Source organism: Denticeps clupeoides, chromosome 9 (genome assembly GCF_900700375.1).
Source record: "Denticeps clupeoides chromosome 9, fDenClu1.1, whole genome shotgun sequence".
NCBI classification, from domain to species: Eukaryota; Metazoa; Chordata; class Actinopteri; order Clupeiformes; family Denticipitidae; genus Denticeps; species Denticeps clupeoides.
The window spans coordinates 3,792,579-3,813,427 of NC_041715.1; the positions used below are offsets into that span (position 1 = coordinate 3,792,579).

A 20,849-nucleotide genomic window follows, 5' to 3' on the forward strand; every position below is an offset into this window, starting at 1 on the left:
GTCGCTCTGGATAAGGGTGCCTGATAAATGCTGTAAATGGAAATATGCTATTAACAAAAATTCCCTGATAATTCCCTGACTCCCTGAGCACCCAAATGATCAAATTACCTGACAGGAAATGTGTCCAGAAAACCCTGCACATAACATGGTGCCACCCCTACAAACGATGGGCGGTCACTTACCATCTGTAACCGTGTCACCTTCTGTCCCTTTTCTGCTTGAGAAGGAGGCGCCTGAAGAATAACCAGAGGAGCTGAGATGAGTGTGGCTTTCTGAAGAGTCCGTTCTGGACGCGTCCCCTCCGGAGAGAAAGTGGCCCCTGTTTTCTTCCACCTGAGGGACACAAACACGGTGTATGAAAACCTTGCACACCTTTCAGCAGCTGTGTGTATGTGTGTGTGTGTGTGTGTGTGTGCGTGCGTGCGCGCGCTACCTCCTCTTCACCCTCCTTCCTGCAGGGGGCGTGAGAGTCGCTGATCTCCTCCTGGCTGCGGACGCTGAAGCTCTGAATGGCCTCGGTGACGTCGAGTAACGAGGCGATGATCTCGTGCGAGTTGCCGACGTCGATGTTGTAGTTAAATACGCTGCAACACACACAGACACCCCGTCACCTTCGAGGTGACACAAACGAATACAGACAGGCGGTAAACTGTGTGTGTGTGTGTGTGGGGGGGGTTTACCCCGGTGAATCGGTCTGACTGCTTGGGGACGTCAGGGGGCTGGACCAGACTCCTGTGGACCGTGGTGCATGTTTCATCTGAGGGCTTCCCACTGGTGCCTGAAACTGCATCAGCAGGACAGACTGACAAGTTGCCAAAAACTCATCACCAATGACTGCATAGTAAGTGTGTGTGTGTGTGTGTGTGTGTGTGTGTGCTACCTGTGTGGTCTTGCCAGTGTTCTGCAGGTGGTCCTGGAGGAGCTTCGTGGCTCCATCCTGGAAGGTTTTGGGTAGGGCAGCTAACAGCATGGTGAACTCCGGTGTGTTCAGCTGGAACAAGGCGATCAGCGCCGCCTGCGCCGCCTGCGGCCAATCACGGCGCGGTCAGCATTACCTCCAACCAATCACGACCCTCCGCAGGAGTCTGCATGTGAGCGAGTGGTTACCTTGCGAACATCAGAGCTCTTGGGCTCAGTGGTCCACGTGATTATACGCGACACCGCCAAGCGCGTCTCGCTGGAGGTGACAAAGTCGTTCGGCTCCATCTGTGCGGTCAGGGCCTCGATGTAGCGCAGGAGGGCCACCTTCACCTGCAGGGGACACGACAGACACACGCAGCGCAAGTACTAACGACTGTTCTCATACAGAAAAATAATACAGGACACGTCCGCTCATGCGCCAGCGAGCCAGACCCAGAAAAACAAGTTCTGTACCAACTTCCTGTTTTCTGTTTAATTAGCGGCAGAACGAGTAAGTGACCGAATTAAGAGGTGATCACTTGTCCCACTGGTAGGGGCGTTGAGGCATAATGGATGCAGACATGGACGATCCTGCATCGATGCAGTGCAGAACATAATAGATTTTATCATAATGACGTCGCTTGGTGATTTTCTGGCGGCGATATTAAAATTCTCGTTAAAAAGTAGTGACGGTTGAGACTGTGGTGGCCTGAACGGAGGTTTGAAATGAACACCCTCTGAACACCATAAAGTGTGAAGTGATTGTCACTTGTGATACACTGCAGCACAGCACACGGTGCATACAGAGAAATGTGTCCTCTGCATTTAACCCATCACCCTGAGTGAGCAGTGGGCAGCCATGACAGGCGCCCGGGGAGCAGTGTGTGGGGACGGTGCTTTGCTCAGTGGCACCTTGGCGGATCGGGATTCGAACCGGCAACCTTCTGATTACGGGGCCGCTTCCTTAACCGCTAGGCCACCACTGCCCCATACGTGTTTTTGCTGGGATTTGCAGGTGCGTTCGATTGCCGTTTCACTGACGCTTGCTTGATGCTGTCTAGAATTTTGTCAGAAAGCTACGGTGAGCAGAAAAATGTCCGGTTCAGACCTCCACGCGAACAAGGCCTTCGCTTTCATCTCACTGACGTATTGAAAGACATGACGATGATTCGTGATGCGTTGATAATCGTAATCGAATCGAGTAGTGAGGACCGGTGAACGCGGAAACGTTGCAGCTCCAACACTCCAACTCGCCCTGCTGCCGAGACCCCCCCCCCCCCCCCCCGAATATAACGCCACGTCCCTCGTTGCCGTGGCAACGACGTGTGCGGGGTGCACGAATTGCGGCGAATTATAGAATTGCTTCCCCTGCCAACTGACCTGTGTCGCCTGGGTCCACAGGCGGCAGCGCTCCATCAGAGAACACACGGAGCGCCGGCAGGAGGGAAACAATTCTATAGTCCCGCCCCCAGCACGGCAACAGCCACGCCTCCCCAGCTTCAGAGACCGACAGAGGCAGAAAGAGAGAAGGGAGCAGAAAGTGTGTGTGTGTGTGTGTGTGTGTGTGTGTGTGTATTGATTTCACTTTCCTGACCTGAAGGTGCTGCCGCCCTCCAACTATATAGGTTTTACATTCAGAACTGCACACACACTTGCACACAGCACCCACCTTGAAATTCGGGGTCTGGGTCTGGTCCACCGTGAACCTCATGAGGATGCTGAACTGTAAATCGTTGGGGAACGACTCTCTAGAAGGAACACAGGGACAGAGAGACCTTTAAAACCCTCAGATTGGACAGGAGAAACACGCAGGGCCTCCTCGGGCCGAACGTAAGCTCCTGACCTGGTGACATCCAGGGCTTTCTGGACTTTGGACTGGACTGAGCCCAGCAGGCCGGCGCCCATCTTCTTCAGCAGCTGTGTCACCAAAACAAAGAGCCAATCGTGGAGGTCATCCCGATGGACCACGATGAAGTCGACCAGCGTCTCCAGGAACATGCTGAAAACCTGCAGAGCAGAGATCATCAGATGCAGACAACATGTCCTACTGTAACACACACACACACACACTATTTAAAATGTACAGCCCTAACGAAAGCACACAAAACACGAATGAAACTCACCCTCTGCAGAGATCCGGCAGGGGCAGGTGTGGGGGGGGGGAGAGACAAGAGAGAAGGATGAGATGATGGAATTCTGGTCAGCTGGCACTGCCTGGCCAAAAACGCCCTGCATTTTCACCATCCTTTAAACACCTTTAATGTTGCACACATTTTACAAACCTGTGCGCGAGTGTGTGCTGGGGGGGCATTGGGGTGGCAGGGTACCTTAAACAAAGCTGAACTGACTGAGGACTCAATGGAGCTGAAGCATCTGGATACTGGCTGTAAATCAGAAAGAGGACGGACCGACTACCAATCAATCACCATCACAGAGCTCACGACCCAATCAGATTAAAGAGGCGGAGTCACGTGACATCCCAGCAGCACTCAACAGCCACGCAGCAAGCGGTTATTGCAGGCGTGTGTCAGACTGAGTGAGTGTGAGTGTAGAAATACAAGTGAGATGGACGGGACTCAAGATAAGACGGTGATCTGATTGGCCAGAACAATCGCTGCATAGTTCCCAGGATGCATTAGGAAGTAGTTGTTTTTCATGCTGTCTTATCCCTTCACACGAACGTGCGGGCGTGTGTGCGTGTGTCATTAGTACCTTGCCATGAGGGTCCGCAAACATCCTGGAAAAGATGTCACAGAACCTCTTCAGTTCCACACGACTGCAACACACACACACACACACACACACACACACACACAGGAGACAAGTTCAGATTACAGTCTGACGCTAAAGTTCCAAACAGCAGAGAGAGAGAGAGAGAGAGAGAGACACCTGAGTGAATGCTGGTTCTTCAGTAGGGTCTGAAGTCCCATAAGCCCCTCCTTCCTCTCGCTCCAGTTGGTGCTGGCGCAGCGGTTCAGCAGCTCGGCCACGTCGTCGGTCTGCCGCATGTACGTGGGAATGCTGCCGTTGCGGGAGGAGTAGGAGCGGTCGGAGCAGGCGCTGGACGCGTCGCTGTTCGCGTCGTCGTCTGAGCACAGGCCGTACGTCTCATGGCGCCGCCGCACGGGCTTCTTCTGCTGACACACACACACACACACACACACACGCAGCGGGGCTACAACACCGAGGAGGCTTACATCAGAGTGCGTGTTCGACGGCGGGTTTACTGACCTTGCTCATCATCTCTCCTAACAGCTGGCAGCATGAACACAGAGGTTAAAGACTGATCATACACTCAACTTAACGCGCACGTTCAGTCACCATGGCGACAGTTCCATCCTTAAACAAGCCTTCGGACGCGCTCTTTTGTTCACGAGATCCTCAATGACAAATACGTTTCTTAAAAATCCACAGTGAGAGCAAACACAGCGTTGAGGTCACAATTTAGACAGAAACTATTTATTCCCATAAGCCCCTCCTTGGAAGCAGCAGCAGAAGTCACCCTTTTAAACGTATACTTTTAAACTAGTGGTGGGCCATTATCTGCGTTAACGTGCTGCGTTAACGTGAGACTCTTATCGGGCGATAAAAAAAATATCACCATTAATGTATTCACAAAGTTGGGTTGGGAGCTGGGTCTATACTACGCAAGCTATTGTGCCGGAGTTAAGTGGTTACACTAGAAGTATATTTCTTCTTTCTTGTGTCGTTTATTTTCTTATTTCCTAAAGACTTTTATTTTGTTTACCTGTATTCTGATGTGGGTGAGGGAATTATAATGACAATCCGGGTGTTTGTTTAATTGTAGAATGTTAAAGTGTGTTAATGTTTCTGGTTATGTCAAATATGTTTCTGTATTTATGATTATTATAAAAAGTTATGTGGGTTCTAAAACTTTGATCACCCCCCGAAAATTGTTTGGATGCGGCCGTGCCCTTGGGTTAGTGGGTTGGAGACCCGGTTTAGTTCTCTTGGACACATGGCGTGAGCTGTGAGTGGTGCATGGGGTTTGTGTGCAAAAAGTTATTTCTTAATGTACATATTAGGAATATTTTGCATGTGTGTTATTTTGTGAAAAAAATTACACAACGCAGAAGAAGAACCGCTTCACTATGATGACTTTCACCATATATATATGATATTTTAGCGCGGATGTATACCTAGCCAAATTGCACTGTAGGGGGCGAGAACGAGTCTTCGAACTGTGAAATGACCACATCAAACGTGACGTGGTAACATGGATGCAGCTATTTAACTGAATAAACAGTTGGTAAACACAAGTACATCTTATTGAACATAATTTATTTTCATCACCAATTATCATAGTAGAACAGCTTTCTCAAGCAGTTTGTGATGCATTTTGGGAACAGGAGATGAGCCCCTGGTCTAACGCGCCACCTGGCTTGAGAGACCCGTTCTCAAAGACTTACTTTTAGTCATTATTTGGGTAGCACACATATTCTGAATGCCTTCGACAGAATCCAAATGAGCCATTTTAATCTAGATTAATTCCAAGATTACAGTGATATTAAAATAGATCTCTATTTTAAACGTATACAAACTTGCTTGAAAAATCGAATCATTTAGGTGAAAGGCCCCTGGGAAAGTTTTCAACAGAATATCATTTTAAACAGTGCCAGACTAATTCAAGCCAAACACTTTCCACCCAGCAGTTACGAAGATAGGGCAAGATTTTAGAACAGGCAACATTCTGTCAAAAATATTTTTCATAATGTAGTGGAGCAGATTGGACGAAGGTCTCCCCCAAACCAAAATACTTCTGTAAAAGTACTAAAGTCCAGATTTGTACTAATAACCCCTTTGGCGCTCCACTAGAGGGAGTCTTAACTCTGTTGTCTCTTGCATTTATTTGTGTGTGTGTGTGTGTGTGTGTGTGTGTGTTGGTACCAGTGCATCTGCCAGGGCTTCCTCCACATCTGATCCTGTGTTCAAGACCCTCATGGCAGTAACTGAGGGTGAAAGTTGACTGGACATCCCTAAGGAAACACAAAGACATTTACGGCATTTATCAGACGGCCTTATCCAGAGCCAGTAGTTATGGGGACTGTCACCATGGTAGAATATTGGCTTTGAACCTATGACTTCTGGTTCGCCGGTGTGAGACTTTATATGGGACTTTGACACGACGTAAAGTAGTCAAGTGTCCAGCTTGTGTAAATTTCTTGTCCCCTCATAATAACTAAAACACACAGACATTGATGTCTCAACTTCTGGCAACACCCCTAAGTAAAAATGTCCAAAGGGTGCCGTATTGGACATTTTCCAGTTTAGACATGTGCGTTTAGTTTTTTCACACAAGCTGGACACTGACTGCTTTGCACCGTATCAAAGTCTCATAACTTCATTTTCCCATGGAGAGACACAAATATTTACAAAAATGAGGGATGCACTGACTTTGTGAGTTACTGTAAAATAATGTACAGTATTGACATTTCTACAGTAAACATTTCTAAAGGACATAAAAACATCACCAGACGTCGATAACAAATCCACCCAGGCAAAGAAATAGACGTCCACAAATTTAGTTGTGTGTAAGAAGATGGAAGGACAATTAATTACACTTATTTTTATTATTTATTTAATAGTTCAAAAACATACAACCCAGCCACTGGGGACGCACGTGGCCGTGCATTTTCAAAACCCCGGAAAATGGCGAGGGTCGCGTGTGGAACCCGTAAACCTTCCGCCAGGTCAATCGTGTGGACAACCGGACCGGATGTTTCGCAATCACTTAACTTTTTCCCTGTGTCATTCCATTTTATCACATACTTTTTAAAGATTCATGGTTTGATTTCTTTGCACACGTGGATTATGTGGATCGTCTGGAAGGAATTTCGTGTCAATAGCACCTTTCGAATTATATTTACTTGGAAACATTTACCTGATGCATTTACAAATTTACCTGCATTTACAAAAAGCCACATGACAGATGAATGGTTAGGTGAGACAAACAAATCTGAAATCAAACGGGTATAACAAAAAAAATAAAAATGGAATGAGTTGGGAGTAAAGGGGTCAGAGGTCAGGTCACCTGCTGCCCCCAAAGTGTCGGAGGCGTGGAGTGCACCAGTAGAGCGGGAGTAATGTCGCGATGCTGCAACACACACACAGACACAATCAGACCGAGACGGAAGTGGAATATCTAGTAGAGCCGGTGAACGGGAGCACAACGTTCTTAAGCCTCTAGAACCGAATGGAACCTCGGCATGCAGCACTGATTGGGTTCAGGTTTACACTGTGACGTATGGAGCGAAAGTGGGACATTCCCAGATTTCTGTTTAAGACGCACCGCTTTTTTTCCAGCTGAATCCTTTAAAATGTAAGATCGGGATCAGTAGGAGACAAGCTGGAGGTGCGGTAGTAGGGCGTGGTTCAGGGGTAGATGTTGCCATAGCTACTCACCCAGCGGAGTGAAACGGACAGGGCTGGCGTCTCGACTGCTCTCTCGACTCGCGTCGCGGCTGCAGCCCTGACTCACACTAGGGCGCGGAATACGACTGCCACGCGCTGCCACAAGGGGCAGGACCAGAAAATGGAAGAAAAAGGAAAGAAAGAAACAAGAGTTTTGAAGGGAGAGAAAGAGAAAGAAAGTTCACACACAAAAGGAAAAAAAGAATAAAAGTAGGAAAAAAAATGAACAGTTTTCCATCACCTATGACCCCTCCCAACATCCTAAACCTACGAATCACCCCCCCCTCCAGATCCTACACCTACAATCCAACCACCTCCCCCCCAGATCCTACAACTACGATCAAACCACCTCCCCCCCAGATCCTACAACTACGATCAAACCACCTCCCCCCAGATCCTACAACTACGATGCCCCCCCCGAGATCCTACAACTACGATCAAACTACCTCCCCCCCAGATCCTACACCTACAATCCAACCACCTCCCCCCGAGATCCTACAACTACGATCAAACTACCCCCCCCCCAGATCCTACACCTACAATCCAACCACCTCCCCCCCAGATCCTACAACTACGATGCCCCCCCCGAGATCCTACAACTACGATCAAACTACCTCCCCCCCAGATCCTACACCTACAATCCAACCACCTCCCCCCGAGATCCTACAACTACGATCAAACCACCTCCCCCCCAGATCCTACACCTACAATCCAACCACCTCCCCCCCAGATCCTACAACTACGATGCCCCCCCCCCTCGAGATCCTACAACTACGATCAAACTACCTCCCCCCAGATCCTACACCTACAATCCAACCACCTCCCCCCCAGATCCTACAACTACGATGCCCCCCCCCCCTCGAGATCCTACAACTACAAACTACCTCCCCCCCAGATCCTACAACTACGATGCCCCCCCCAGATCCTACACCTACGATTCAACCCCCAAAAGCTCCTACACCTACGATTCAACCCCCAAAAGCTCCTACGCCTATGATCCAACCCCCCCCCAGAGATCCTAAACCTACAATCCAACTGCACCCCCCCCAGAGATCCTACACCCCCTACACCTACGATGAACCCGGGTCTTCTGGTTAATAGGTGAGTGTGTTACCCACTAGGCTACTACCACCATCTAACTGCCCCCGCACACGTCGACACCTACAACCCACCCCTCCCCCTTCTCAACATTTAGTTTTATTTATTTTAGATAGATAAATAAATAAATCACACATTTTGCAGGATGTTGGTCTCATTGGGCTTTGACAGGCCCTACAGTTGACCCCCCCCTTCTGTACACAGCACAGAGTGGACATGCAGTAAGTATTAGAGCAGGGTTGGCACTGATTTGTCCCACCCCGCCCAACATGCCCCGCCCCGTGCACCTCAACACTCCGCCCAACACAGGCGCTTACTTGCTTTCCTAGTCAACTGAACAAGCAGCAGATTATGGGCTGCAGGGCAGAAGGTTGCCCTGGCAATGAGGTGAAATACATTCTGGGTGTAAATGAGGGCAAGCAGTAAAGAAGGCAGGGGACAACAGGGCGGAGACACAAAGGACACGTCTCACCTCCTTTTTTGGCGCCATTGTATGCCTGGCTGATGCTGGAAGGAGCTGAAGATGGAAAGTCAGAACTTTAGAATCTCTCTCATACACACACGCGCATACATAGATGTACACATAATTATAGCATAAATCAGCCCCACTCTTTTACAGAACCCTTCAAGTCTGTCTGTTCTCCACCTTCCTGCTACAAGATCCATCACTGTCTCAGTAGAACATTAAAGCTGAAGCCTTCAAATTCAAATTTTATTAGTCACATACATAGTCATACGCGGTATGATATGCAGTGAAATGCTTATATAAAATGCAAATATTGCAAACATAACCAATTATTATACTTGAAGGTTAATTTAGCTTTACAACTAACTACCAACGTTATTTGCCTGAGCATAATATGCATAAAGACTTGGCCCATATTTAAAAAATGCTTCTGTTGGCGGCACAGAAAACAAAAACCTGCTTTACTTATGTTTTTATTTCAAGTGTTTTGCATTTGACCTGGAATAGAGATCAGAATATGGTCCCCAGCTTCCGTGTGTGTTTGTGTGTGTGTTCGTACCCACAGACATCCGGGACGGGCTGCTGTCTCTGCTCACTCCTTGGCTGCGGGGTATTCTGCTGGGACGGTGATGTCCCGCCTCCGCCGCATGATGGACGTTGCTGAGCGTGCTCAGTGCCGTGCTGGTCAACACGCGCCCGGGGGAGCCGGAGCGAGAGCCGGCTGGAGAGAGAAGACCAAAGATCAGCCGCTCCGTTTTAATATTAGTAAGGTTCTCTGTATTGGGGGAACTGGTGACGCCCGTCTGAACACACACCAACACACATAACACACAGCAAACAGTTCAGACGGTACAAATCAAACACAACGACAGCAGGACGTCCGCTTTTTTAACAATACACATCAGCCAGAGATGAGAGATGACCCTGCCGCTGCACCTGTGCCATTATGAGCCGTGCAAAGTGTTGCATTCCACTGCAGTGCATTGTGGGATGCTTTGGTCTTTGAAGTGGAAGAGAGAGAACTCAGAACTGGGCGGCTCCTGTATCCAGTGAACAGACGTGGGCTTGTACTGACACTGTTTAACAGAAAATCGCTGAAATCACGCAGCAACAGGGTTTCTGCAGGTTGAAGGAAGCCATAAAAGACTTGTAAAGACCTTTTTAAGGACACTTTCATCCAATTTAAGACCCTGCATTGGCGCCGTTAACTACATTTGTCCAAGGGCCAGAGTTTTTCTTGGCAGACACTAAGGGCCAGACGCTCTTTTACAGTACAATATTAATGGTATTTAATCTTAAGCAATATATTATTATTTGATATATTAATTTTCCTTCAAAATGTCACTAGGGGGCGGCCTCAATAGTTTTGGTTTGTAAAATTGCGAGTCCTTTCCAGCTGCGTTTTCTGATGTGGCTGAGATAGGACATTGCCCAGGGCGGCATCATTGGCATCGACCAAAGGTTGTTTGTGCGGCGTCTTCTACTGCCCATTTGCGGGGGAGAAAGGGCGCCCTACACGTGTGAGGTGTGCCTGCTGCTTGAGCGAGGAGAGGGGGCGGCGACCGCCGAGCGGCTGGAGCAGCATGTGATAACCAGCTTGTGGGGTGGAGACTTGCACAGGGCGCCGAACTGGTTAGGACCGCCCCCTGGTAACCGCCATGCGCGCGATGCATTTTGTAAACCCGGAAGTGCGCAGGCGGATCACTGACAAACTGAAGGCTTGTTTCATTTGATTTTGTTGGGTCCGCAGTATTTTAATGACTGGGTGTGAGGATTAATACTTTGTTAGACTTTTTCGCGGAAACCCTGAATGCGCAGCAGATTTCTTCACACTGAATCCAGCAATGTCTACAAACACACACTCCTACCACCATCTACACTGGCAGACACATTGACAGCCAATCTGAAGAGATGCTGGAAACAAGCAAAGCATGATGGGTTCACACAAAGACAGAAAATGCCGTGAATTCATAGTGAAGCATCGTGGGACCACCGGTTAATGAAAAGCAGCAAAATAACAATTACAGTTGAACAGTGAAAGGTCAAAGGTCACAGGGAGCAATGAGGGTTTTTGCATAGAGTGCATTTTAGCCACACCCCTGCCGGGGAAAATATCACAGCAATTTAGTAGTGCCAATTTCAGTTTTATTCGGTATCAGACAGATCGGTGTAGAAGGCTGTGCGACAATGTACACTGGGATCTGAAATGAGTTCCCGCATTCAGGTTTAAATTGGCAAAAAGTGAAATAAAACCATGGTTGCGTAATGTTGAGGCAAAAACAAATAAAATAAATGCAACATGTACATGTCTGGGATTAAAGCACAGGACCTCCGGTGAGTGAATATCGGCAGTTTACATTCCACAGGGACACGCCCATGTTCCCAGTCACCCCCGTGTCGGTGTCTGTAGCTTTAAATGCTAATGAGGAGGAGCGAGGCGGGACGAGGAGGAGGTACCTGACTACTTGTGGTCAGGTACCATGCGCTGATGTTGTCTAGCGATGGCTCATAGACACGCAGTCGTTCAAGCTTTCCAGTTTGACCCAGAACCTGATCCAGAAGAAGTTGAAATTCAGCGACTACGGCAGGACGTCACAGTGTGGTAGTAGCCTAGTGGGTAACACACTCGCCTATGAACCAGAAGACCCAGGTTCAAATCCCACTTGCTACCATTGTGTCCCTGAGCAAGACACTTAACCCTGAGTGTCTCCGGGGGGGGACTGTCCCTGTAACTACTGATTGTACGTCGCTGTGGATAAGGGCGTCTGGTAAATGTAAATGTCTCCGAATAGTTAGTTCAAAATATTGTTCTGCAATTTAAGCGGCTTGTTTATGCTGTTCCAGTTATTATAAACCAAATTTTTGAGGAGAGGGGCGCAAAATGGTATGGGTGGATGGGAACCTATCCCCGTGCATCGCTATATCGGGCCAACTTCCAGATTCGACCGTATGAGCTGCCGCAGAACGACCAATGCACTCCTATCACCATTTCTAGCCACCGCAGGACCATATACAGGCTCGGGGAACTAATGTTAAATGATCTCAAAAAGTCCAATTTTCATGACATGGGACTTTTAACATCAATTTTGTCCAAAACTACACAAGTTTGCACGTAAAGGCTAGCTGTGGAGCGGCCCGTCACTGCTATTTTACTTTGGTCTCTGACTGGTTATCGACCATGAGACTGCTGCAGAACAGGGAGGATGGATGCAAAGGAATGTTAAAAAGAAGCAGAAATTCCACTGTTGGAAATACAAATTTCATCCTTCCTTCAGACGGCTAGTGCTGGACAACGTATGGAATATAAAAGACGTACCAGATGGAACACCGTGATTGGCTTCTATTTTCCCCCCCAATGATGACGAGAACCCTTCACTGATTCGCCAAGACCTGTGAACCCATGTCCTCCACTGGCAAAAGCCAGCAGAGACAGATCCACTACCCTAAACAGCCACGCCCAACACAGACACACACGCCTCCATAAAATTTTACCAAAAATAAATAAATAAAAAAAACAGATGCCACCACCATGCAAAAAAAGTGCTGCGCGCACACACTCACAAATGAGGGGTGCACACAAACACACAAACAGACCTCACACAGAAAAATACCTGGTGTGCAATCTGATTCGTCAGAGCCTGAAGCACAGAAAGAGTTGAGGGGGGGGAGGGTTACGCGCGATCTCACCCACACACACACCATCCCACTGCACCCTCCCTCACCACTGTCCCAACCCCCCCTGATGTCTTCAGAATCCCCCCCCCAAGCTCCTAAGGTAATGAAAAACTGGGCACAGATTTTGGCTAATGCACCCATGTGATGAAGAATGCTGTCGGTTCCCTTGCTTATGTGCTCCTTCCTATCTGGTCACCTGAAAGTGAAAGCGGACGAGTGGAGGGACGTAGACACATTCCCACACTTACGCTGGGACTGGGACACCATCCTTGTTCGGTTACGCCCCCTCGAGTCCACAACGGTGCTGGACGCAGTGGACAATGGCTGCTTAGAACGCAAACGTCCTGAGGATAGAAGAGGAAAAGAAAAAATAAACATATATATATATTTTTATCACCAACCAAGGGCAAGAACCACAACCATATGGGACACAGACACGTGGAGGTGATCTGACACACACTCTCTCCGTCTTACCATCCATTTTATCAGAAGAATCGTCTTAAAGCCAAAGAGAAAAGAGAGGAACAGAGTTTTTAAACCCCCCACTCACATCCTTCACTCGCTCTTCCTCCTCCTAAAACAGTAACTAGGTAAGTAAGGGCAGCTGATCCCTACCGAGGGAGGAGTAGGAGAGCGGAGGAACTCGCCCCGCCCTCGCCACCTGCTGGGTGGCTGCTCCTGCATTAACATCCACATCGCTGCTAGAACGTTGCAGGGACCCGCCACGTGCTGACTGCTTTCTCGTAACTGAGAGGAGGCAAATAAATAAATAAATAAATAAATAAATGTATATCAAGACATGCAACCAACCACACACACACACACACACACAAACACACACACACACACACTCATTTACCTCTTCCTGGAGCCCACCTGGAACCCACTGGACGGCTGCAGATGAGAAAATCGTTTAATTAGAAGATCAACTCCAAATCCACTAACATAAATTCAAACTCCTCAGATCGCCGAAGGCCTGAAGCAGGGTGGCACATTCGGACTGCTGGAGTCTAGACGTGTGCATCTACCACCACGTGCTCACTGAGCAGAGTTCAAGATGCAGAACGTTTTATTCTTAGATTCCGGTGTGTGCGGTGATCCAATTTTTTTTGTACGGCTTGCACACTGACATAAAGCACCTCGCATTAGAACATCAAGTGAGCAGCCAAAGAAGACAGTGCCGAGGAAAATCTTCTTGAGCAGAGAAGCAGGAAGAGGAACCCGGGCTCAGAAAGCGGAACCAATCCCCCCTTGGCCAGCACTGGATCACCCAGAAGCCTAACTGGTTGACATTAGTGAGCAAACCTTCAAGACCCAAGACCTTTTATTGTCACTCCACACTTGCCTGGACAACAAAATTTTTTAGCAAGTCCACTACCATCCTACTATCGAGCTACAATCGACACTTGTCACTTATCCTGCACCTTTGTAGCCTAGCCTCCGAGTAACACAATCGCCTATGAACCAGAAGACCCAAGTTCAAATCCCACTTACTACCATTGTGTCTCTGAGCAAGAGATGCTCCAGGGGGGGACTGTCCCTGTAACTACTGATTGTAAGTCACTCTGGACAAGGGCGTCTGGTAAATGCTGTAAATGCAAATGTAGAAGGACACTATTAGGTTCCATTTCAGGACAATGAGGAAATGGAGGTGCTGCTGGGCTTTCTTAATTAAGGCCGTTGAGTTAGTAGTTGAAGACAGGTCCTCTGAAATGTGAGCTCCAAGAAACTTGAAGGAAGACGCCCTTTCCACGTAGTCACCTTTTATGGAGAGGGGTAGGGGATCGGTAAAGACTATGACCACTTTTTTGGTTTTCTTCCACCTCTTTATTGGTGTTCTGAATGGCAGTATTTCAGGGAAGAATCAACATAGCTTCTCCAGACTCTTTATTGGTTGCCTAGTGATTGAAGGGACGACCATTTTGGCCACAAAGAATCTGTAAACCTCCTTCCCCTTTCTCAACACCTTGGCTCTGGACTTGAAGTTCATCCTTGACCAGGTGACCAGCTTTTCAAGGCCTTGCAAGATCCACCCAGTGACAGTGAGGTCATCCAGAAAACACTCTTATAGCCAGATCTGGTTAAAGGATCCCTGCGTTCCACCTCTGACTCTACCAACATGTTCACCAAGGCAAAGAGGATAACGGAGATGGTTCAGCCCGTTATAATCCCCTTTTCTAGCCGATGCCTGTCTGATGTTATTGCCCAAGAAGTGATCCTCAACTTAAGATCCTTGATCTCACTGGGGATGAGGTGGCTGCCAGAATCAAACCATAACACACACACACACACACACACACACACACACACACACACACACACACACACGTCTGCTCTATTCTCACGGCTTCTCCGATGAGCTGTGCGACTACACCGGTATGCTCTAAGCAACAAGGAACTCCAGGAACGTCGCCTCTCTGCACTGAGGGATCAACGTAGCTGTTCTTGAGGAGAAACTCTGTGAGCCTTGAGGAAACAATGCTGAAAAACACAGACCGAAACTTACGCCATATCACCTTCAATATTTTCTCATAGGTGTTGACGGAGCTGGGGAAAAACCTTTAGGGCAACAATGTAGGGTATGCTGGGGACTGTAGCAGAGGCCAAGCATGCCGCCTTAATCACCTCCTCGACCAGGTTTGGCTCTGTTGGGTTCTAGGCTGAGCCAGAATGTGTGAACCTCAACTACTGAGCAGATGAGCACTTGTCGTGAAACCAAAACGAGTAAGCGATGAAATCAGCATGAGTCCGATCTCTCTCTCTCTCCCCCTTCTTCTATGCCACTCCGCTCCCCGAAGGGTCATCAGCCCCCTCCTTAGAATGTCTTGAAGATCGGCTAGAGCTTGCTTCTCCTCCTCAGTAGGTGGCAGAGGTGGCATAGTGGGTAAGAACGTGGACTCGTCATCGGAAGGTTGCGGTTTTAAATCTTGAACTGCCAAGGTGCCACTGAGGTGCCCTTGATGAAGGTACCGTCCCCACACACTGCTCCCCGGGCGCCTGTCATGGCTGCCCACTGCTCACCAAGATGGGTTAAATGCAGAGGACGCATTCCGTTGTGACACCATGATGTGCTGCAGAATATCACAATGACAAAAACCCTTCAACTTAAACCAGGGACTGTCTATATAGGGGCAGGGGTGGCCTAGCGGTTAAGGAACCAGCCCCGCAATCAGAAGGTTCGAATCCCGATCCGCCAAGGTGCCACTGAGCAAAGCACCGTCCCCACACGCTGCTCCCCGGGCGCCTGTCATGGCCACCCACTGCTCACCAAGGGTGATGGTTAAATACAGAGGACACGTTTCATCGTGTCAGCATGTGCTGTGCATCACAAGTGACAATCACTTCACTTTATCACTTATGTAACTACTGTTCATAAGCTGCTCTGGACAAAGACGTCTGAAAGATGTAAAATGACCAAACCTGGGAACAAGGAGTTCTTTTCAAAAGTCTGCAGATGTTACATACCTGAGACTCTCTTGTGAGGATGAGGAGGACACATCAGACTGAGGAAGAGATGCTGCACTTCCTGAAGTCTTCAAGGAGGACTGAATTGTTCTCTGATAGGATGATTCAAGAGAAGAGTACAGAGACTCTGCTTCTGCAGGAAAATGACCTTTCAGGTTCCAATATGCTCTAAAAGGAACGAGAGAAAAAGAGTTAGTTCCTCAAATCAGAGCTGAGGAGCCGTGTTAACCCTTTAGTGTCTGAAACAAAAAATAATTATTTATTAGGTCTTAATTAGGCCCTTTAACAAAATGTAAGTAAATCATTTGCAAGTATGTTTTTTTGTTTGTAGCTTATTTGATATTTCGTGTATTACACATTACAAGGATGCTTTTTGTATTATATTTGATACTTGATACGGGCAATAACAAACTTTGCTTTCATCAACATGCTCTGCGTTGGGAGTCCAATTCCTATCTTCCTCATGGTAATGCAATGGGCCTCAAAAATGAATGTCTCAAATATGATACGCACAGCATTAAAGGATAAAAAAAACATTTTGTAGTGGGGACAGAATATCTTTTAAATGAAGTGTATTCATTTTTTCTAAGTGATCACTTGTTTTTTTTTTTTGTTTTTTTTGACACTGTGAGAGAGGAAGATGAACTCACTTCCTGGCCTCCACTCTGGCCTCCGAGTCGGCATCTCTGATTCCCTTTTTAATGCTGTCAACCAAAACTGCAGTGTGCCTAAAAGACAGGATCATTCACACACACTACTGTTACACTTCACACGTAGTGTGCATGTGTGTATGAATGAATAAAGTACCTCTCCAGGGAGTGTGTTTGCCACTCTTGTAAAAGAAGATTGAGGAATTCATAACAGCGTCTATAAATAAAATGAACAAACACAAACTTAATTCTGATCTTCGGCAATCCCTGAACCCAATCCCATTAACAAATCCATCATCCCGCCCACCCCTGTCACACTCACACACACACACACACACACACACACACACACACACACACACACACACACACACACACACACACACACACACACACACACACACACACACACACACACACACACACACACACCTACCTCCTGACCGCCACTGACTTGGATGTGCAGTTACTGGTGATGAGTGGGATCAGCCGAGGCACATGGGTGTGCTGTTAACAGGAAGGACACAGACAGTTTAAAGGAAATCATGAAAACATTAGCTCAACACACACACACACACACACACACACCTACCCGAATGATGCACCGTATCGCTGCTACTCCAGAAGTAGACATGACTTTAGCGCTGTTTGGGACCAGGTTAAAGAGAACAGGGACAATGGCCTCAGCTCCATGGTCAAACTTATTCCCCACAATGGTGGAGAGATACCTGTGTGTTAAACACACACACTCAGTTCATAACATGCATATGGCTGGACTAAAGAGAGTTTGGTACAAACACTTTTTTATGAGAATGGAGACAGAAATGTAACAAATGGAGAAAAATGCAGCATTTTACTGAACCACCAAAGTAGTGTCTTTTAAATACAGATGTGATGTCATTTTCCCACTATGTTGTGGACAGCAGCATCAATAGGAACAGTAAGAAATCGCCTTCTTGGGTCCGGAGCTGTGATAGAGCAGGGTGGAAACTCACGCTACAGTGATGCAGGCTTCACGCACCACCTGCGAACGCAGGTCTTTAGCAGACAGCTTGAAGGCTCCATCCAGCAGACGCAAGTGCTGGTAGAAACAGTCATGGTCCGCAGCCCCGGCAACCAGCAGAGAGCGAATCTTCTTCAGCTGCAGAGAAAAAAAAAAGAGATCACGGTCACCAACTCGTGTACATGTGGTGTAGTGTATGAGAATTTCCATATACACACACATTTTGACTGATGTTTGCATGTCCTTCTTGAACAATATTAAGATACAAGCTCATTCCCATTCCAACTGGACTCGTGGTCTCCTCAACTAAGCAATTGACCTGTATCCTCGTCCCAGTACCTGCTAAATTGCTTATTGAGCCGTAACCTGCTTTAGGTCAATCACGTTTGGGCTTAACTCATCCATTTTTCTTACCCATCTTCATATATCCCTTAAACCAGCCATTATCAAACCACTAATAAAGAAAAAACACAGGATTATGGGTAGGTTATGAAACTACAGACCGATTTCTAACCTACCATTCATGTCCAAAATCACTTAAAAAGGTAATAGCACAACAATCTTCTCCTATCTTCTGACCAGGACCTTATCTCTGTGTAAGTTCCCCTAGACCTTGATGTAGCTTTTGACACCATAGACCATAACTTTCTATTAAATTGGCTTGAAAAGTGAGTTCCACAGAGCTCAGTACTGGGCCCTTTATTATTCTAAGTGTAAATGTTCGAAGACACAGAGTGCAACTTCCACGTTTATGCAAACACCTAAGTTTACATCTCGGTTCACCACATAGAGTGTGCTGGTTTCTTGGCTGGTCCTGCTAAATCTGGGTGTGACCGTTGGCATATATCTGCATCTTGAGAGTCACATTCAAAATATTTGCAGGATGGCGTACTTCCACCTAGGAAACATTGCATTGCCCTGATGCAGAAAAATTAGTACATGCATTTATAACAGCATGCCATGCAGTTAATTACTCGGGTATTATCTTTTCTGCATTGGTTTCTAGTTAAGCACTGTATTGACTAAGATTCTGCTTCTCACTTATAAAGCTTATATCCAGTTTATCTTAGTAGCTACTAGTGCCTTCGTTGTCTGGGAGAAATCCTACTTGCTGTCCCTTGTGTACGCAAAGTCACATTTGCTTAGAGCCCCAAATCTTTGGAATAAACTTCCAAGCAATATTCAGGAATCAGACACTGTTTCAAAATTCAAATCCAGACCAACTACTTATACAGCTTATACCAACACTCCACTCACCTTTAGTAATGCTGCAGTAATGAGTGCCACTGGACATCTTTAGCTCTCACCACACGTATGGTCACTCTAGATAACTTAATACTAATACTGCCTTCTCTTTTCGTCATCCCATGTGGATTGTAAAGCATCCTGGAGAGCATTCTGGTGCATACTGATAATGTGGTATTGCTGACCTCCATGGGTTTCCCTTACTACCAGGCCCTTACAAGTCATCTGTTGATTCTATCTGATTGGCATCTGCTAGAACTACTTCACAATACAAAGTCGCCCTACAATAATCTCTATATGCCGTCATTTTCTGGACGAATCTCACAAGTCTCTTCCTTTTTCAGAGTTTTATTCTTGCCACTGTCATCTTTGGCTGCTCACCTGAGCCACTGTTCTAATGTGAGAAGCAAGGGATAAATAAAAATGACTGTTGAACACTTTAAGTGTAGTAGCCTGGTGTGTAACACACGGACCTATGAACCAGACAACCACAAAGTCCCAAGTTCAAACCCCACTTACTACCATTGTGTGCCTGAGCAAGACACCTTTGTCCAGGGACCCGTCCCTGTCACTACTGATTGCAAGCCGCTCTGGATAAGGGTGTATTGTAAATGCTGTAAATGTAAATGCTGAGGTTGGAACAAAATACTTTTTACAGTAGACATGTACAAGCTTCTCACTAGGGCAAACTCACAGCATTAGCTCTCTGGTCCCAGTCATGCTTGTCGTCAGACAGAATTTCTCTGATCTTGTTTAAGTTGTCCTCCAGGTTCCTGGAGGAGTAAATCTGCATAGACAAAAAAAAATAAAATACAGTGAGAAGAAATGGAAACTTCCTAAACTTCACACAAACCAGCCAGAACACTAAAGTGCCCTCATTAAAAAAAATCATTCTTGTGCACAAATTTATTTTTATTTTTTATGAGAACTTCTTCACGCAATGTGGAAATTACCAGCTTGTACTTTGTAACCTTGGCCGGCAATGACAGAGGTGAAAAGATTCCTGTAGGTCTTCACCATATTTGCACACTCTGTAGCTGGTATTTTGGCCCATTCTTCCAAGCAGATCTTCTCAAGAGCTGTGATGTTTTGTGGCTGTCGCTGGCCACAGATTGTCTATTGGATCCGGCACCTTGTAATGCTTTTTACATAGCCATCACTGTCATGGTGGGAAGGAGGTTTTTGCCCAAGGTGTTAGTGTGTTAATATGGATCAGTCATCCTGTCCCCTTTGTGAAAGCAGCACCAAAGCATAATGTACCCATATCCATGCTTCACAGTGGGAATGGTGTTCTTGGGATGCAACTAAGCATTTTCCCCCTCCATGAGTTCTATTTTGGCCTCATCTGACCACACAACATTCTCCAAATCCTCCTCTGGATCATCCAGATGGTCTCTTGCAAACTTTAGACGGGCCTGGACATGTGTTGGTTTAAGATGGGGGAGTGTTCAAATGCTGCAGGATTTTAATCCATGACAACATAGTGTCCAATGTCCAATGATGAGGCCACCAGAGGGATCCTTTCACGGATCTTCAAATGGACCAGTAGCATGATAATGGCCATGCAGTGTAGACCATGACACTGGACAAAAAAACCTACTCTGCACTGTCCAGAACCTCCAAACATGGACCGATGATCTATACTGCACTTTGAACTTTCCCCCACTACACCTGTGGGGACTTTTTTCATGGACAAATCTGACTGACACCAAGTGCAGGCTCCCTCTCTGACTCACTCCTTCCCAAGGTCTCTTCCATGTGTGCAGATGGGCCAAGCGTGGGGGTGTCAACTGCAGGGCCTGTTAAAGCCCATTGAAATATCCTGTATGTGATTTTGGGCTATATAAGAAATAACAAATAAATGATAAATCAATAATTACTAATAGTAACATTTGTTACTGTGATCCCAGCTCCC

The 20,849-nt window shown here is 47.0% G+C and overlaps 1 protein-coding gene across 17 annotated transcripts in view; it reads right to left on the reverse strand.

Moving 5' to 3' along the window:
* clasp2 (cytoplasmic linker associated protein 2) overlaps positions 1–20,849 on the reverse strand; it is a 34,832-nt gene that overhangs the window by 3,091 nt on the left and 10,892 nt on the right. For 6 of the 17 annotated variants that reach the window (XM_028990511.1, XM_028990498.1, XM_028990504.1 and 3 more), the window contains 29 exons: positions 19,629–19,721; positions 17,682–17,827; positions 17,279–17,414; positions 17,123–17,193; positions 16,844–16,903; positions 16,687–16,764; positions 16,037–16,204; positions 13,431–13,465; positions 13,187–13,318; positions 13,046–13,069; positions 12,820–12,915; positions 12,508–12,534; positions 9,456–9,617; positions 8,903–8,947; positions 7,324–7,428; positions 6,953–7,015; positions 5,809–5,897; positions 4,132–4,155; positions 3,790–4,034; positions 3,613–3,676; positions 3,228–3,284; positions 3,024–3,026; positions 2,744–2,907; positions 2,570–2,648; positions 1,108–1,251; positions 881–1,024; positions 681–784; positions 434–584; positions 183–333 (listed from right to left, as the gene is read on the reverse strand). In XM_028990511.1, the coding sequence (XP_028846344.1) occupies positions 183–333; positions 434–584; positions 681–784; positions 881–1,024; positions 1,108–1,251; positions 2,570–2,648; positions 2,744–2,907; positions 3,024–3,026; positions 3,228–3,284; positions 3,613–3,676; positions 3,790–4,034; positions 4,132–4,155; positions 5,809–5,897; positions 6,953–7,015; positions 7,324–7,428; positions 8,903–8,947; positions 9,456–9,617; positions 12,508–12,534; positions 12,820–12,915; positions 13,046–13,069; positions 13,187–13,318; positions 13,431–13,465; positions 16,037–16,204; positions 16,687–16,764; positions 16,844–16,903; positions 17,123–17,193; positions 17,279–17,414; positions 17,682–17,827; positions 19,629–19,721 (2,860 nt within the window). The remainder of the gene's footprint in view (positions 1–182; positions 334–433; positions 585–680; positions 785–880; positions 1,025–1,107; positions 1,252–2,569; positions 2,649–2,743; positions 2,908–3,023; positions 3,027–3,227; positions 3,285–3,612; positions 3,677–3,789; positions 4,035–4,131; positions 4,156–5,808; positions 5,898–6,952; positions 7,016–7,323; positions 7,429–8,902; positions 8,948–9,455; positions 9,618–12,507; positions 12,535–12,819; positions 12,916–13,045; positions 13,070–13,186; positions 13,319–13,430; positions 13,466–16,036; positions 16,205–16,686; positions 16,765–16,843; positions 16,904–17,122; positions 17,194–17,278; positions 17,415–17,681; positions 17,828–19,628; positions 19,722–20,849) is intronic. The other 11 variants (XM_028990500.1, XM_028990502.1, XM_028990507.1 and 8 more) reach the window with 11 other exon arrangements.